Genomic DNA, 16,894 nt, shown 5'->3' with positions numbered 1-16,894 from the left:
CTCATAAAACAAGCTTGAACTCGACTCCACTATACAGCATCGAGCTCGACTCACTTAACTTTTTTATGTTAAATTGTCTAATTTCTTTTAACTCAACTAATTTTAATTAATTCAACAATGATGAACCGGCTTTATGTAGTCGAGCCGAGCCAAATTTAAACAAGTCAAGTTCCTACAACTTGAGCTCGACTCTCTTATCATTTCGTGTAAAAACTTAAACTCAAGCTCAAGTCATGGCTTGACTAGTTGTGCAATCCCAGGTAGCAGATATACAAAGTTTGCGTCGTCAAACTTGCCGCCGGATCAAGAGATCACTTCCTTGACAAGGATTAGATTAATATCACAAGTAACCGTCTCCGATTAGGATACGCAAATGTATCAGGCTGCCAAAGGGCTTTTAAGAATAAAAAGACATCTACAGGTTTTTGCGCCAAATGCGTTTACAGCTACTTGTAATCCAGATGCCGTGTTTCATTAAATAAACGAATGTTTCACGAAGTATAATTACAACTGCAAGTACCGGATATGGAGAATAACTGTGTGTTAATTGTACTTGTGGAGGAAGATTGGCCATTAACTGAAAAATAAATACAAAACTTATACACAGCATATATCGGGGAGAGGAAGACCAACATTTCATCATACTTGATTCAGTGCTTACCAAACCAGAAGCTGATGCAAGCTCTGATAGATTTTGGGTGCTCAAGCAAAAGAACAGTGAAAAACCAAGAACCCTGCACATGCTCTTTTGCTGCCATTCTGGATACTCAAATGGACAGGTCCGAAGGGTCATGCTCTGGGATCTTGTAGGGGAGGCTCGTTTCATCGTTAGAACGCCTTTTATTGGCACTAGCTCTTTGCATCAAGCGAACTAAAGCTTGAACCACCTCGGACATAGGAGGCCGGAACTCTGGCTCAGCCTAGGAAGTTGGACGAAAGCATTAGTTAACAAATCAAATAAAGATAAAGGTCAACATTGGGAAAACAAAAAAAGCAACAAGAAACTTCAATACCACACACTAGAAAGATCACTTAAAGGCACATTCGAGGATATAATAAAAGATATAAATACCAGAAAATTACCAGGCCCTGCACCTAACGAAGATAAGAAATCTAGAATTTTGAATTAACCAGCAAAGAGATTTTAGTATCTAACAGCAACATGGAATATTGATTGATTTCATAAAAAGAACTCATCCTTCTTGATCATCCAAAAGTTCTAAACTTAGAAATTCAGAGGTTATTCTTTTTTCAGTAACACTAGACAAAGAGTTTTTCTCCTTGAAACAACTGTAGCTCCCTGCTACTTCCAACATTGACAAACCCACCACTTAAAATTTATTGTAGCAGCTATTTCATTACCCTCCGCCCTGCAGTTGGAAATAATAGTGACCTCTACTTGATTCTTGACAATTCAATATATCTCATTTTGAGCCATTTCCACATTTAGGAATTAAAAAAAAAGTATGGCCTGTGATACCTGAACACATATGGCAATGATGTCAGCAAAACGTGAAAGAGACTTTGCTGGGTACATTCCTTTAAGAGCTGGATCAACCATCTTTGCCAATGCATCAATATCGTGAAGCTGTGGGATAGCCCATCTCACAAGAGATTGTTCTGATCTTTGCCTAGAACTTCAAAACCAAGAGTTGGGAATCAGAAACAAAACAAAACTTCAATTTGATATGTGCAAATAGCTAATCACTCTTTAAAAAATTAAATTATGGGTCTTGCAAGAACTAGAAGGAAACCTGTCCAGTGGCTTCCGACCAGTCAACAGTTCCAACATTACAACTCCAAAACTGTAGACATCACTCTTCACAGTATAGGTTCCAGACATGGCAAATTCAGGAGCACTATAACCAAAAGAGTCAAGCATCTGTGTTGAAACCTGATATACACAAATTTTGTCAGAATAAAGAAAACCACAGTATCTGTTCAATTTTACATCAAATGAATGTTTAGGTTCATATTGGAATCAACATGGTGGGTGTGGAAACAAACAAACACCATCCAATTTTAACAGATCAAATTGCCACTAAATGACCATGCAAAAATACTGCTAGTGCCCTGCATTCAAGACCAGTCATCATTCAAGAGATTGGCCTTTTTGTCCATTAAGGAAAGGTTCCTAGCAGGATTTTCTTATGCTTGACAACCTCCATTTTTCTATAGGGTAGGCAGGTGTTGCACTAGTTTACATGGTAAAAAGCATGTACCTGCTTCAAGGATTTTCTGCGGATGCTTCTTTTATAAGAAACAAAAAAACAATTGTCCATACGCAATTAGAACTTTTGCGAAAGACAAAACATTTGCATTAAATCATATCATATTAATTAAAATAACACCTGCAAGCAGTTAGGGATTTAAGGGGCATAATGGGTTTTGTGCATGTGTATGTGCATATGCACATCACAGGATGTGCATGTGCACACAAACGCTCACCTGTCTCTCAGTGTTGGGTGTAAGTGCAGCAAGCCCGCAGTCCGACAGGTGAGGGTTCAACTCATCATCAAGTAATATGTTGGCCGACTTAAAATTCCTATGTACAACGGATGGCAGACATACTTCATGCAAATATCTGAACAGAAAATTGAGAAAGGTGAGAAGGAAAACATTATGGCAGCCTCAATCTCAACAGAAAAAAAAGAGGTGTAGTTGCAATGAACTTACTCAAGTGCTCTGGCAGTGCCAAGGGCAATCCTGACACGAGCATTCCATGTCAATATCTTAGTGCTATCTTCAGTAAAGTGTAACATATCATGAAGAGTTCCACTTCCATAGAAATCATATACAAGGAGGTGCTGCCCATGTTCTACACAGTACCCTAGCAACGCTGTAATGTTTGGGTGCCTCAAGCGTGACATATTTGATACTGCTTCAAGGAAATTATCTTCCTCTTGCAGGGACAGTGCCGAGCTGTCAATCTTCTTGACAGCTAGAACCTACAGTGTGGGAAATGATGTGGCATTACTTGCTAATTAAACCTTATAAATAATATTGAAAATAAGGAAACAGGATCACCATGAGAAACAATTCCATAAGGTTTGTATTAAAGTATGACATTTAATTATCTGGTACATGCAAAAGATTTATCAGACCTACTGTAGAATATTGATCAGTACATGTTTAAATGTAACTGTGTCAATCTTTTACCCACTAACCGCACATAAGGCCCATATTGAGACACCCATGACATGCAAGCCAGCTAGAAAAGGAGGACAAACTAAGAAAACAAGTGCCTAGGTGAAACATCCAGACTTTTCTCAGACCAATGCACAAGGAGAAAGGAAAAGTATAGGTTGCTTAGACTGTTTCAGACCAACTCGGATGAACTTGTACAGGCCACATAGCATGCTCACCAATAGGCCTTGTAGAAGGGAATCAACTGCTCCACTTTGACAATGAACAACCAGGCAAATCCAGTTCATGGAAACTGATATTCTAGGCTAGTTGGACCTAATCATTTGAAATATGGCTTTTCTCGGTGAGCTCACAAACAATCAGGGATTCAGGCTTCAGACCATGGAATCCACTTTGGCTTAACTGGAATGCTTGGTTTCAATAGTAGGCTAATTGAGCCTAAGCAAGACACAAATATTGTCATCTTTTAATGCTTCTTGGCAAACAAAAAAATTAAAAAAATGGGAAGCAGTTCCTACACCGAGTCTTAACCAAAAACAAAAGGTTTTATACAGTGAATCAGCTGAGTGACAAAACAATGAAGCAAATTATCCATGGGGTTGATCAGTTACCAAGGGCCTGCTGGCAACAGCAATGTTGTGCCAGAACATGATTCTTATAGGTCAGATAGATGACTAAGTGAAATTATAAAATTGCAAACAAGACAAACTCACAAAAATTACCACTGGAAATCCTACTAAAGCAGCATTTGTAGAAAACTGTTCAAGTACTCCACCTTTCCGTTAGGAAACTCTGCCCTATATACACGTCCAAGTGAACCTTCACCAACAAGGCACTCCTGACTAAAGCTGTTTGTTGCAGTTTGAAGGCAAGCGATTGTATAAGAGGCTGCAGTTATAGGAGATTTCCCTCTTTTTCCAGCAGCAGTCTTGCTCACTGACCTCTCTCCTGTCATTTTGTCTGCTGAGAGAGGCTTCAAGCTTGTAACAGACTGATCAACTTTAGCCATCTGCTCATGTATTTCCATGTTGGCAACTAAGCAAGACAAACAAACATACATTATTTTCACATAAAACAGCAATCAATAATGACCAAAACAATGTTTTCATAACCAGTTATTTCAGTATTTTGTAACAAACTCAAAAGGCATGACTACATAGATAATGCATACAAAAATCAAGTGCGTGCCAAGTGTGGATGTCTTATGTGGAAGCAGAAGCAGCCAATATACAGATAAGCATTACACATTCCCGTTGCCATAATATATCTAGCATTTTTAGTACTAAATATATTCAACTTCCATAAAGTTTAAAAGATTGAACCAGCCAAAGTACCAACTTAAAGCTAATATGATACCCATACTATAGGGATATACTTCTGCTTTCTTGCTCACTTTTACCCCCTTTGAAACAAGGTATCTGCATGAATAGGCATGCCACTGAAGACTTCTGACCGCACCCCAGAATTTGGTAATGTTTCTGCCTTGGAATATGAAATTGGACATAGAGGCCCTCATGTATAAGATATGTACATCCACATGCCCATATACACATAAATGATGCACATATGCACTAAGCAGGAACTAAGATCCAGCTTAAGCCTCACAAAATACAGGCTAGAAAACAAGCAGTTTTAGAAGCCTGCGTATTAATAATGGCAGAACCAGCTCTAACTCAGCCACACTTTTAGCAGTGTTTAGAAGCCTGCATATTAATAATGGCAGAACCAGCTCTAACTTAGCCACACTTTTCCTCAGTTTAGCCAGCACACTGACAGATCAGAGGCTGACTGAGTTCCCCTAAGCTCGTAAAATATGTGAAGATACCTAGCCTAGCCTGCATAATAATAATGACAGAACGAGCTCTAACTCAGCCACATTTTTGCTCAGTTTAGCCAGCACACTGACAGGTCAGAGGCTGACTGAGTTTCCCTTGGCTCGTAAAACTTATTTCCCAGCATGAGATATAGCTCCAAGTTTTACGATAATAATAGTACTGACAACAGCCTCAATATCAAGATCCTACCGAGAATAGTCTCTTGGTGCCCCAAGTCTTGTAATGTAATTTTCAAAGCATTGCTCCACTCTTTGCCCCGTCAAGGTCCTCCAAACTTTTTCTTTTCCAGATTTTCATCTTCAAAATATGTAATTTCTAAATCCGTTTTTTGAGGTAATGACAGAACTCCACCTACAAAATGTTGTGTGTTCAACTATTTTTCAAAATGTTGACCATGCAAAATTGTTCGACCCAGGGCAGGCACCATGCTCTCAAATAGACCTATTCACTTTCTAGTATTTGCATCGATTGCTTTCTAAATCCAATGAATGCATAGAGATCAAATGTATAAAGAGATCCATAAAGAAATTTCAGAATCTATGAGCCATGACAGACCAAAATATGATTAAAAGAATCAAACGTTTCAATTGACCAAGAGTGTGTTTATCGTTAAAAACAGATGATACATAAAACAGATGATCACTGCAACCATAACTTTCTACTGGAGTGTGTGTGTGTGCCTGCATATGTTTTTTTCTTTTACACACGAAGTTAGCTTGAAAGCCTAATACAGCATGTTGTGAATCTTATGATGTATGTAGCTATGACTTCTCAAGAGAGCCACAGTGGTATCAAACACGAGCAATTCCGATAAGATATGTAGATATGCATATAACTATGTGAAATATAGAATGGCATCAGTGAAATATATGATCATGTAAAGGACCCTGACAATTTTGATCTAGTTGAACCACTCTAATGCACCATTGTCAACCCAAAACACATTACCAATTTGCTGCTAAGTAAAGATCAAAGCACAAGAAGGAAAAGATGGTGTGCTGTCACCTGAACCAAGGGAATGAATCTCCAAGGAATTACTGATGGCAGTTTCCTTTGCATGACCACCTTTAGGAATTTTACGTAGACAAAGGACAAGGCCAACTAAAACAACTACAGCCACCAGAAGTGAGCCCATAACAATGCCGACTATGGCTCCAGCTGCCAATCTTTTTGAACCACTCTGGTTGTTAACAACTGATGGCTTATGTGCAGATGCTCCTGTACCATGATTTTTGCCTGTGCTACCTGGAGGCGGAGGGGTATATGGTGGTGGAGGAGGAGCAGGGCCAGTATTAAAGTTATTTCCCTCTGTCCTGTAGAAGTAAAAAAGAAAACACAATAAAGTCATGGTAAAAAAGACACAAATGGAAAAAATTAAAAAGAAAATATTGTCACTTACAGTAGATTAGGAATACCGACCAACTTCTGTGGAATCCAGCCAGTGAAATGGTTGTTTGCAATATTTCTGTTGAAACTAGACTAAATGAGAAATTGTTCTCAAATCTCAATTAAGTAATCAGCTCAACTGAGAAACAAATAAAGTACTTACAGTTCATTTAAGCTCAGATTTGCAAGGACATTAACTGAACCAGTCAATTGATTATTTTGCATGTCACTGCAGAAAACAACTGTATGAATAAATCCCATATTTTCCTCTCATGTACACAAGCTGCTTGAAGAACATATACACTAGGGCTCCAAGCATACTTACAGAGTTGAAAGATTTGACAGCAGACCCAAAGAATTAGGAAGGTCTCCTGTAAAATTGTTGAAAGATAAATCCCTGCCATGACAGTACAAATACTTTAATTGGTAAAATGTAACATAACACAGATATGAATAGGCTTATATGGATCGCTTGCCTGCTAGTTAAGTCACCAAATTACATAGCTCATGACACTTTGGATGACAAGAAATTAGCATGCAGATATCCGTGGCTTCTATCATCAAATGGAATGTTTAGCATATTTTGCCATCAATGCTTAAATTCTTTCAAAATCGACAAATAGGGAAAGTTCTCACAAATTAAAAAATAAGCAAAAGTTGTCATTCACATATTTTATAGTAAATGTTGGAGAAGCCAATAGATTCATAATGATTGAAGATGGTATTTCGAAGATATACAGAACAATTCCCATTCTCCCTAACGAGCAGAAATATCAGAGACGGAACTCTGAAAGATTTTTTTCATGGAATATTTAAGTAGTGAGAGCATGAATACATGTTTAGTCTCTGTTTTTTGGATGCTTCACTTATGCAACATTTCAATAAAAACCATTCTGAATACTTTTTGAACACATAAGCATTTGTTTGGCATGGCCTATCACTATCTCTATTCCTTTCAATGGGCTTGATCATTGTCTCAGCATTCTCTCCTCTGCCTTTGAAATTTGCTATACACTATGTCACTTTTTAATTTTCAACTTATACTCGAGTCGCCAAACTTGCTTCACTTAAGATTTCTCGTTTAAGCATTTACAACAGGCTCTAGCATGCATCCTTAAAGAAGGTAGTCAAAGCAAATGAAGGGTTAAAAGTTAGAACATATTCTTAGCAGCACATTCTGTTAGCGTGATTTACTATAACGACAACAATATGACCTGAGACATGATCACACTTACAGGACAGAGAGACCATTAAGATTAAGGAAAAGATCTCCAATTGGCTGTGAAAGTAAATTGTGGCTCACATTCCTGCAAAATTTAAATAGCAAGTAAATTACGGAAATGAAGTGAAATATTATCGTAAATCAAATTATGAACAGCTTACATATAATTAAGTGACAGCATGGTCGTAATTGAGTAAGGAAGATTCCCACTTAAATTGTTGCGTGCTAGGTTTCTACATTGTTAACAAGGAAAAAGTTAGAAACATAATTAACAGGAGACCAAGAAAAAACCACCAAGAGAGAGAGTACTGAAGGCAATTTCATACAGGTAGGTTACGTTAGGAGGTAACTGATAGGGTATTGTATCGTGTATGTTGTTGTTGCTGAGATCCCTATAAGGAACAAAGCCACAAAGGTGTCAATTACATATTTTACCACCCTCAATCAATAAAATCCATGGTAAAGATACTCACAACGTTCTCAAGGAGAGGAAGTTTGCAAGTGCATATCCCATCGTGCCATTGAGCCCAAGACCAGAAATTTTGCTGGCAAAAACAAAAAGTACCAATAAGACAAAGAAAAGAAAATATTCAATCTGAAATGGCATCAAAAGATATCTAAATTCTCATCAAACATTGTGCATACATGGATACAACTGACGAACCGGAACAGGAGACGCCCAACCAAGATTCCCCACATGGATCACCGCCACTTGTTTTCCATCCAGTTAACTGAGGTGGTTGGTTCAGTGAGTTGTAGATAACTTGAAGGGCTCCAACTAAACAAAAGAGAGATGATTAATCATTGATACCATATAATTTATATAAAAAGAGATCACAGATTCAACTAACAGAATTACACATTAAACGGAAAAGGAAATTTCATTCTTCGCTATTGCTGAGATAACTTGGAATTTCTGAAATTGGTATTCTTTGTCCACATGAACAGTCAACTCAACATCTGGGCAGCTATAAGAACAACAAGTAGCGAGATGAAGGACAAACCGAGATTGAGATATTTTAATGAAAATGCTCATAACTTTCTCATTAATCACCAAAACAACGAACTTTTTCTTAAAACAATACATGAGCAAGTCTTACACATGACCCCAAAAAAAACTTCAGATCTTGACAGGGACAATCTTAATCTACCGCATGATGACGATGACCATGTTTGCACTAATTTGATACTACAAGCCCTTAAAAAAGAAATATCACAGGAAAGTCTGAAAGCAAGACAGACAGGATGATCAAGCGTCAACAAGTAGAAGAACAAGTGAAAAACCATTGTCCCTTCTCATTTCGTCCTAAAACAAACTGAACCAATAGCGAGAGAATGCATGACAGATATCTATTTCTTCCACTGCATACAAAGGGCGCAAGACTTTGATCAGAGAAATGCCAAAGAAAGAAATAGCAAAAGTTATGTCATAAAATGCAAGCGCAAGAACGCACCATCGGCTTGATCCGTTGCGGCACGAACAACACGAAGAAGAAACAAAACCCAAAATGGCAAGACACCCATCCTAAGGAGAAGTCCCATCTTCTTCTTTCACGACTTCAAAGCTTCCATCTTCCCAGTTCCCCCTTTGCCTGAAGAACCCACGGACAGGGATCTGTAACCGTGTGTCTATGTGAGAGAGAGTGAGAGAGAAAGAGAAAGAGAGAGAGAGAGAGAAGGAGAGATCTGTCTCCTTTCTTTCACTTTCTATGTTTTCATCAACATTTGTCAAAGTTGCATCATAGGAACAGCGAAGAAATACATAAAAAATTACCAATAAAGAACGCTCGCAATTAATGGGCTTGAAGGATCAGGGTGTCGGTAGGGAAAGCCACCAAAGCACAGTTGAGAGAGAGAGAAGGTGGGACATGCTCACTGACTGACCACCGGGCATCCGTGAAGTTGATGAGTCAAAGCATTTAAATGTGCGCAAAAAATCACCATGCTACGAGTTCCTACTACCGGCAGCTCCGCTGGTACCACTGAAGGTGGCCGTCTTATAAGACTGGACTTTCTCCAAGGCTAGAGCTAGAAGGCCATGTGGCGCCCACCCTCACACCCCAACCTTCCTCAAGAATCCATTCTCATCTGGGCGAGGCGGAGGGCATCAAGATGCATCCCAACACATGCAATTCCCAGCATAGACAACTTTAATAGACTGTAAATCCTGTCCGGATCAGCTTCTTCAGATGTCTAGATTTGGATTTTGTTATTTATGAATTTTCAAAAAATTGAATGCCAATTTTTTATCTTGGCGAGAATTTTGTTTCTGTAACCCATCCAACAGTGTATTTTTAGTTTTCAAAATATAAAGATCACAACAGTACAGTAACAAAATTGAAAAGAAAAAAGCACCGTAGAGTTACATTACATGGATTCTGTTCTTCTCCTTTGAGCTAATTCCAAAGGAAAAATCATAACCGCGGTCCAAGTTAGTGGAGTTAGTTGAGTTTCTACTTTAAAACTCAAGCTCATTTAAATATACCAACTTGACCAAATAGCTGCTGTGGGGAGCTCCTTGGTCCGAGATTGAGTCCACATCAAGGTCAACGCGTGATTATGTTTCATAATCAAACTTACGTTCATAGTCAAGAACATATGATCATATTTCTCTCTTAACATCTCTACTGTTTTCCAAGCTCGTGCTATCTTTTCCTCGGAAAGAGAAGAGATCTGACGGCAAATGGATGACCCATTACGCCGACAAATTCACATAAAGGATAATACAAAACTTCAGCTCGAAGACCCAAAAACCTTCATGCCAGCGTCACAAAAAGTAGGCTTGAATTAGCCAACTTTTCTAAATGGAAAAACTTTCGGGTACCTTATGCGGCTCTTCTTTTGACTGATGAGATTTTACATTTTTGTGCCTAAGGAGGTGGGTCAAACGTTCAAGTTGAACAAGGAAGGGCTTCATGGATCTTCGTCCCACCTCAATTTTTTTTTTTTTAATCTACATCTAAATCTGATTTAGATAACTTTATTTGTCATGTATACAAATTTTGAAAAATAATATTTTGGCCCATTTCAAAATTTATAAACTTTAATTTGATCACCTCATGAAAAATTTCTGTCTCTACCCCTAGATATAGCTACTTGGTATCCATGCCCGAAATTTGCAACTTCTCTTTTCATCTACCAGTTTGGACATTCTATTATGCTACCAATTTGGTACTACCACAACCCTAAAAAACAACGACAAAATCTGCCAACTTGAATCCAAATGGCAGCACTTTGACTTGATAAACCTTCTGATACATGTTGCCATGTGTCATATTTAATAGATTTTTTAACAACATGATTTTTTAAGACCAAGAAGTTTCACTTGAGCAAGCATGCCAAACAAGACTTAATTAGTTGAAACTCATATACAACGATTAACTTATTAACTAGGGTTTAGGGTGCCTCCCCCGATTGTGTTATAGGTTCTCTAAAGCTCATGGTTTCATACAACCCGATACTCAAATTTCACATATCAAGCAAACAATACAAGAAGAAAGATATAAATTAAGGGCCAAGAAAGGCATATTTCCCTTTCTAATAAATATGGCATTGCGGGGTCAGCACTTTATTTAGCAGATTCACGAACATATGCCTTTCTTCTTACTGTATTTATCACTATCTTAACCAAGGGTTTAGAGGCACCGGAATTTTACCAACGGCGTCGGAATTCGGATTCCAAGGCGAAGTACTATTTGTGTCTTGGGAGAAGCAAAGGAAAGAGTGGACGCTACTGCCAAAAAAAATTGTTGCATTGATTTTTAGGCCTTTTTGATTGGTAGGCAGTGCACTTGGCTTGGGAGATCTAACGTTAAAAAAGAAAAGGCTGTGGAGCCATAGAAACGTAATTAAGACGTGTACTATAACAGCTGGTAAATGAGCCAAAATAACCTTAGAGGGTTTAGGGTTAGGGTTTAGGGGCTTGGTCTCATATATGTCGAGGCCTCAAAAGGGCAGCTTCTACTGGTGCCCACCGGCTAAGCAATATTTGGCTGGCAGAGAGTTGTGTCTCCATGACAATATTAAGGGTTTGTTTGTGAGCAATAAATAACTTGATATTATTGTTCTTTTATTTGCTAAAAAAAAAGGATTACTTTTTAAAGTATTTCATAGATTTGCCTCAATTTTTCAAACAAATATATAAAATAATAACATCTTATATCATTCCTTTCGAGTGACCTACCACTACTTGAAAAAAGTCGAAGTCTGCTTTTGTGTCTCGAGATGTCACTCCTGTTGCTTTTCAACTTGCTCAGCGATAGCCCCTCGTTTGCAACACAAGGAGTTGGCACATTGGAGAATCTAAACGATAACAGGTTGCTTGCCAGCCCTTACCCAATTCCACCAACCCGCTTGGGGATTTATATTGTTTCTTTAACTTATGTCAAACGACCTTAAATGTGTTTTGCCTTCAAAAATTGAAGTTCAAAAACTAAGGTTGTGAAAAAGTGAAGTTTCAATAGGTGGAAAGGCTTTCGAAAGGGCATGGATTACCCGCCTTCCTCCTCCATTAGGTTTTTCATAAAAAGAATTTCAATGAAAATTCAAAACTACCTCATTCCCCTTGCCGAGGTCTAAGGCTGCTTCAGGACCAAGTGGGAAGTTGGACACTGTTTAGAAGAGTAGTATCCAAGGAAATCGAGCTGACGACTAGGCTTTCACCGGCTCGCTGGCCCGATCAACTATGTTATGCCCCTCGAGGTGTTGTTTTGGTCTTAACACCGTGACACACAAACAAGTTTCAAAAATTAGTCTATCAGAACCTAATTTTCACATAACAACATTTTTTTAGAATGTCATCCAAACACAAACTGCATTTTTTTCTAGGAAAATAGTTTTGAAATACTTTTACAATGTTATTTACACATAATGAAAAGTTAATTATGTTTTCCCAAGTTGTATTAATCATGAACGTATAAAAGGTGGTAGGCATGACAGACACATTATCTATACAAGTAATGGCATATCAAATTGGAACACGTACTCTATAAAAAAAGATAAGAAGTAGGTGGCAATTGTTCAAAGTCATTGTATAGAATTGTTTATGTCATGACTCATGAACTGTCATAGTTTCTCAGTCTTAGTCCTTATATTCTTATATTTTACAGGTGCCACCCCTCAACCGTCAATTTTACATATAGCATGCATGCCCCGCAACCATATATATGTGAAGATGAGAAAATATATTTTTATTCATACAGCTTGCTTGCTTGAAAATGATAATATAAACAAGATTGCACGAGACTTCGCATTTGTAACAAGCCATAAGCTAAGTCTTGTATACAAAATGTTTATGAGCATTGATCAAGTACTTCTTAGATTATAAGGAGGAACCTTCCCTAAAGTTAGGCATAGTAGACAAATTCATAATAGCCTGCTCCCTAACAGTTGGCTGCTATAATCAAAGGTAAATCTTTACCTTGAGATTTTAAAGGGTATGACCTTAGAGATTTTACACCAAATGTGGTTTCTTCTATGTAAATATTTAAATAATAATAATAATGCTCGCCAACTCATGAGTATGGTACTAAGTCTATCTGCCTCAAGGGGTGTGACACAGCTGGTCGAATCAATGGCTAATGCTGGGGTCCAAATTTCATTGATGTCTACGGACTTTATAAAAGTCAATGCATACCAAGACTTTGGGGGCAACAAAAACATTGAGGAGTTTTATGCCCGCGATGAGTATGTTAGTAATTTCTTGGGTTTTTTCTTAAGTAAAACTTTGTAAAAGAAAACCATGATAAATGTAACAACCTAACCTACTCTTGTGTGGGGTTCAAACTCCTGATTTGGTGGATCTCAACCTGCGCTCCAGTGGTTTTAGTTTTAGCTCAAAAAAAAAGTATTAACCAAGACACTTAACCATTTTGGTTAGGTCCCTTGTAAGTCACCTCAAGTATTCTCAGAATTTTAAATATATAACTAAACTAGACACATGTATCAACAAATGTGAGACCTCAGGTCTAAGTGTTGAGCTTGTTTTAATACCACTGTAACAACCTGACCTACTTTTCATACAGTTTTTGTTCTAAACTCAAAAAGTCTAAAAATTAGAACACTTATATTTAGTCAATCCCCGTATAAGCCTTTTAAAAAATTTTATGATTTTAAACACAAGACTAAACTTCTCAAATGAGGCGTTACAATAAGTCCATCGATGCTCAGTAAGCCTGGGCATCAGACCAGTCCGGCCCGATAACCAGTTGAGCCCGAACCGGCTCGACATCTAAAACTGGGGCCCCGGTGCCCAGACTTAATGCTTAGACTTAACAGGGAAAACTTCCTTTCATGCTGACACCATGACTTTGCAATGGTAGAAAATCTAATATTTGTCGCAACATTCTATGAATTTTTATTTTTGGATTTGAAAGGAAAAGGTTGAATGGAGAAGCCCCAACTTTTTCATTTAAGATAAAGTACAGTTGGGGGAGAAATTTATTCCCGGTGGAAAAATCCAACTCGCAAACACGCACTTAATGAACAAATACTAGTGAAAAGGATGTGCGCATGAGATTTGTGGTTTCGTTGGTAGTTCGAATGGGAATAAAATATTGGAGAAAAGCTCACCTGTTCCATGTGTACATGTGTTGTGACCACGGAGCCATCTCCTTCCGTCAAAGGGCCCATCCAAATCCACTTCCATTATGCATTTTATAATTGCTTTGATCGGAGATAATATATTACTATGGCCTCTTCCAAAATTGGTCCTTGTTTCCTGAATATATTTGAAAATAAGCCCTGACTTAATATATATATATATATATATACTTTGACCAAAACATTGTTCTCCTAATGAATATAAAAAAATTCAATTTGTAAAGATTATTTTATCGTGGAGATTACATTAAAAAAGGAACTTGAAAATATAGGTTTCTAGAGGCTAGAAAGATTGTTTCAACTTTCAACATGGCAATTTTAAGAGGTGTTGAGTGACCAGAACACTAACATAACGTTCATGAATCTATCTAAAAAATTATGGTAAATTCACGGGATACTAAAACACTTTATTTCATTAGCAATGATTTGTAATTGTTTCATAAATCTGTTTCAAGCTTTAAAGTATATTTATAAAACTTTTTTAAAGTATTTCATAAATCTGCCATAATTTTTACCTCCATATTTATAAAACAGTAACATATTGTTTTGTTCATCAAATTGACTCATAGATTCATGGAACATTAAACCTAAGTCACCAGACTCTTCTATTTTACTGCTGCACCGGAGTCTGCATCAAGTCAAGTGCGCACCGGACATAGGTGCGTCTCCGACTCACACTTGAGCCCAGTTAAAATGTCATATTACTAAATTACTTATATAATATATGTTGTTTTGATATTTTCCTATACAATACAATAAGAATGTTATATACATTAATAACTAAATTATAATAATATGTTTATTCTGTTATATACATAATAAATTAATAATAATAATAATAAAATACCCTCACCGCATTGCCGCACTTAAATTTTTTAGGATGTGCTGTTCTGGCACCCACACCTTTTACACTATGGTGACATAGCATTAAATTAATGCTTCTCTTTGCAAATGCCCGCTTTTAAGAACAAGGCCATCTTTTTTTTATCTGCCCATGTGAGTTGCCATGATCTACGTAGTTCTGAAGGCATGGTGAGCTTATAAACGATTCCTGATGATCAAAGACTACCAAACAGATAAAGGCAGAAAATTAATCTTCTAAGTGAAAAAAGAAGCATCTATACAACTTCAAGTTTCTGACTCCACGCCAACGAAATTCTCTGAAGTCCAGACCCTACTACTCGAATGTTCGTCCCAATCGAGCACACATAGCAATATTGAAAAACGCCTTTGAACTACTGCACTTCAATACAGTCTTTCTCACAATCAAATCAAAGGAGAAGAAAGAAAATCACAAGAATCTATGTGATGTTGGCTTCACGATAATAAACTAATTGGCTTGAACATTGATGTTTCATGGTGCAGTCGTCACCTTACTCAACTTAAAAAACTGATGGGCAGCCGTGGAATAAATGGATTTCCTTTTTGTGATTTGACGTAAAGTCTTCTACCTTTGCTTATCAAAAAGAAATTCTGAAACATTACATCCGCTGCAGACTGCCACCACCGTTGTCGGTGTCGGTGTCGGTGTTGGTACCCCTACAGTTTTAGATGAATTCATTTTTAATAAAAAATATTTAATATATTATTTAATAAAAAATTTAAAATGCTTGTTTTTTCAAGAAGTTCTTGCATCAGTCAGCATCATTTTTGAAGAAGGAAGGAAATCCCACGGTTTTCCATTTTTTTGATTTTTCTGATTTTAGTGTTTTGGGATGATGACATCCTTATAGTTTAACTTCTATATTAAGATTAAGAACAAAAAAATTAACATAAAAAGAATTCAAAACAAAAATTGATCGCTTATCAACTTTCACTTTGCATTAACTCCCCGATAGAATTACCAGCGTTAGATTAACTGTTGTCAACGTTAGCACATGTGAATCGTTTTACAAAAGTAGGGAGAGAATCGGGTAACTGTTTTCATGACTTAATCTATTGAATCCGGTGAATCGGTTTAAATTTGTGGTACATAATATTTTCTTTTAGGCCTTATTTGATGCACGTGAAGAAGTAGAATTATTGCAAGGAGTTTTTTTTGTAGAAAAAAGTCGGACTTAAAGAGGTCCGTCTTTTTTTATATGTGAATTTTTTTCTATTACAAAAAAAAATTTACAGGATAAAATTTGTCCCGTTTGATGGGGCAGGGTAAATCGTACAAACTTTGAAAAAAATCCATCTGCACGGTGTTTTTTTTTTCATCAAAGGAAGCCTTAAGAGTAAGATCGCCAAAGTGAGGCCTTGATACCTGGATCTGGATCTGTCTCTGTCAGATCCAACGCCGAGCACTAAAATATTCGTCAGTCTGATTTCTTTTAAAGCCATTGAATCTGTGGTCTCCCAATGAAACACCTCCCAACCTGTATTCCTTCCACGCAAGGTAATCTTCTCTGTCTTTCACTCTCCCTCTTTATTTAGATTAATTAAGTGCACAACTTTTTAGTTGCATAACCATTAATGCCCTTCTCTCTCATAAATACTTGCCGCTCCCTCTCTCTCTTGTCAGGCACCAGATGAGTATTTTCTTTGTTTGTTATGTACAATGCTTCTAATTCACTTGTATTTTTAGATTTATAGTTTTATACCAACTCGTATGTAGTCATAAGCTAGTGAAATCATATGTGAATCATGATTTTCAACACCAATTTATGTGAGTCGTGGTTGTTTGAACCTCACTTCTGACTCCATAACCTCGATTTATGAT

General features: G+C 37.3%; 1 protein-coding gene across 1 annotated transcript; it reads right to left on the bottom strand.

The window, feature by feature from the left end:
- Positions 1-445: 445 nt before the first annotated feature.
- Positions 446-9,650, bottom strand: LOC116250715 (protein STRUBBELIG-RECEPTOR FAMILY 8). Its single transcript, XM_031624565.2, has 17 exons — positions 9,365-9,650; positions 9,045-9,205; positions 8,236-8,368; positions 8,064-8,135; positions 7,917-7,982; positions 7,752-7,823; positions 7,604-7,675; positions 6,694-6,765; positions 6,532-6,597; positions 6,382-6,447; positions 5,988-6,295; positions 3,923-4,182; positions 2,677-2,948; positions 2,449-2,584; positions 1,755-1,894; positions 1,481-1,637; positions 446-920 (listed from the first exon to the last, which is right to left on the bottom strand). Exons 2-17 carry the CDS (start codon positions 9,130-9,132, stop codon positions 768-770), a joined length of 2,133 nt encoding a protein of 710 aa, XP_031480425.1. The 5' UTR covers positions 9,133-9,205; positions 9,365-9,650; the 3' UTR covers positions 446-767.
- Positions 9,651-16,894: the final 7,244 nt, after the last annotated feature.

This window comes from Nymphaea colorata, chromosome 3, assembly GCF_008831285.2.
Source record: "Nymphaea colorata isolate Beijing-Zhang1983 chromosome 3, ASM883128v2, whole genome shotgun sequence".
NCBI lineage: Eukaryota > Viridiplantae > Streptophyta > Magnoliopsida > Nymphaeales > Nymphaeaceae > Nymphaea > Nymphaea colorata.
The sequence above is the reverse complement of the archived record's forward strand: the minus strand, read 5'-3'. Positions and strand labels throughout refer to the sequence as shown.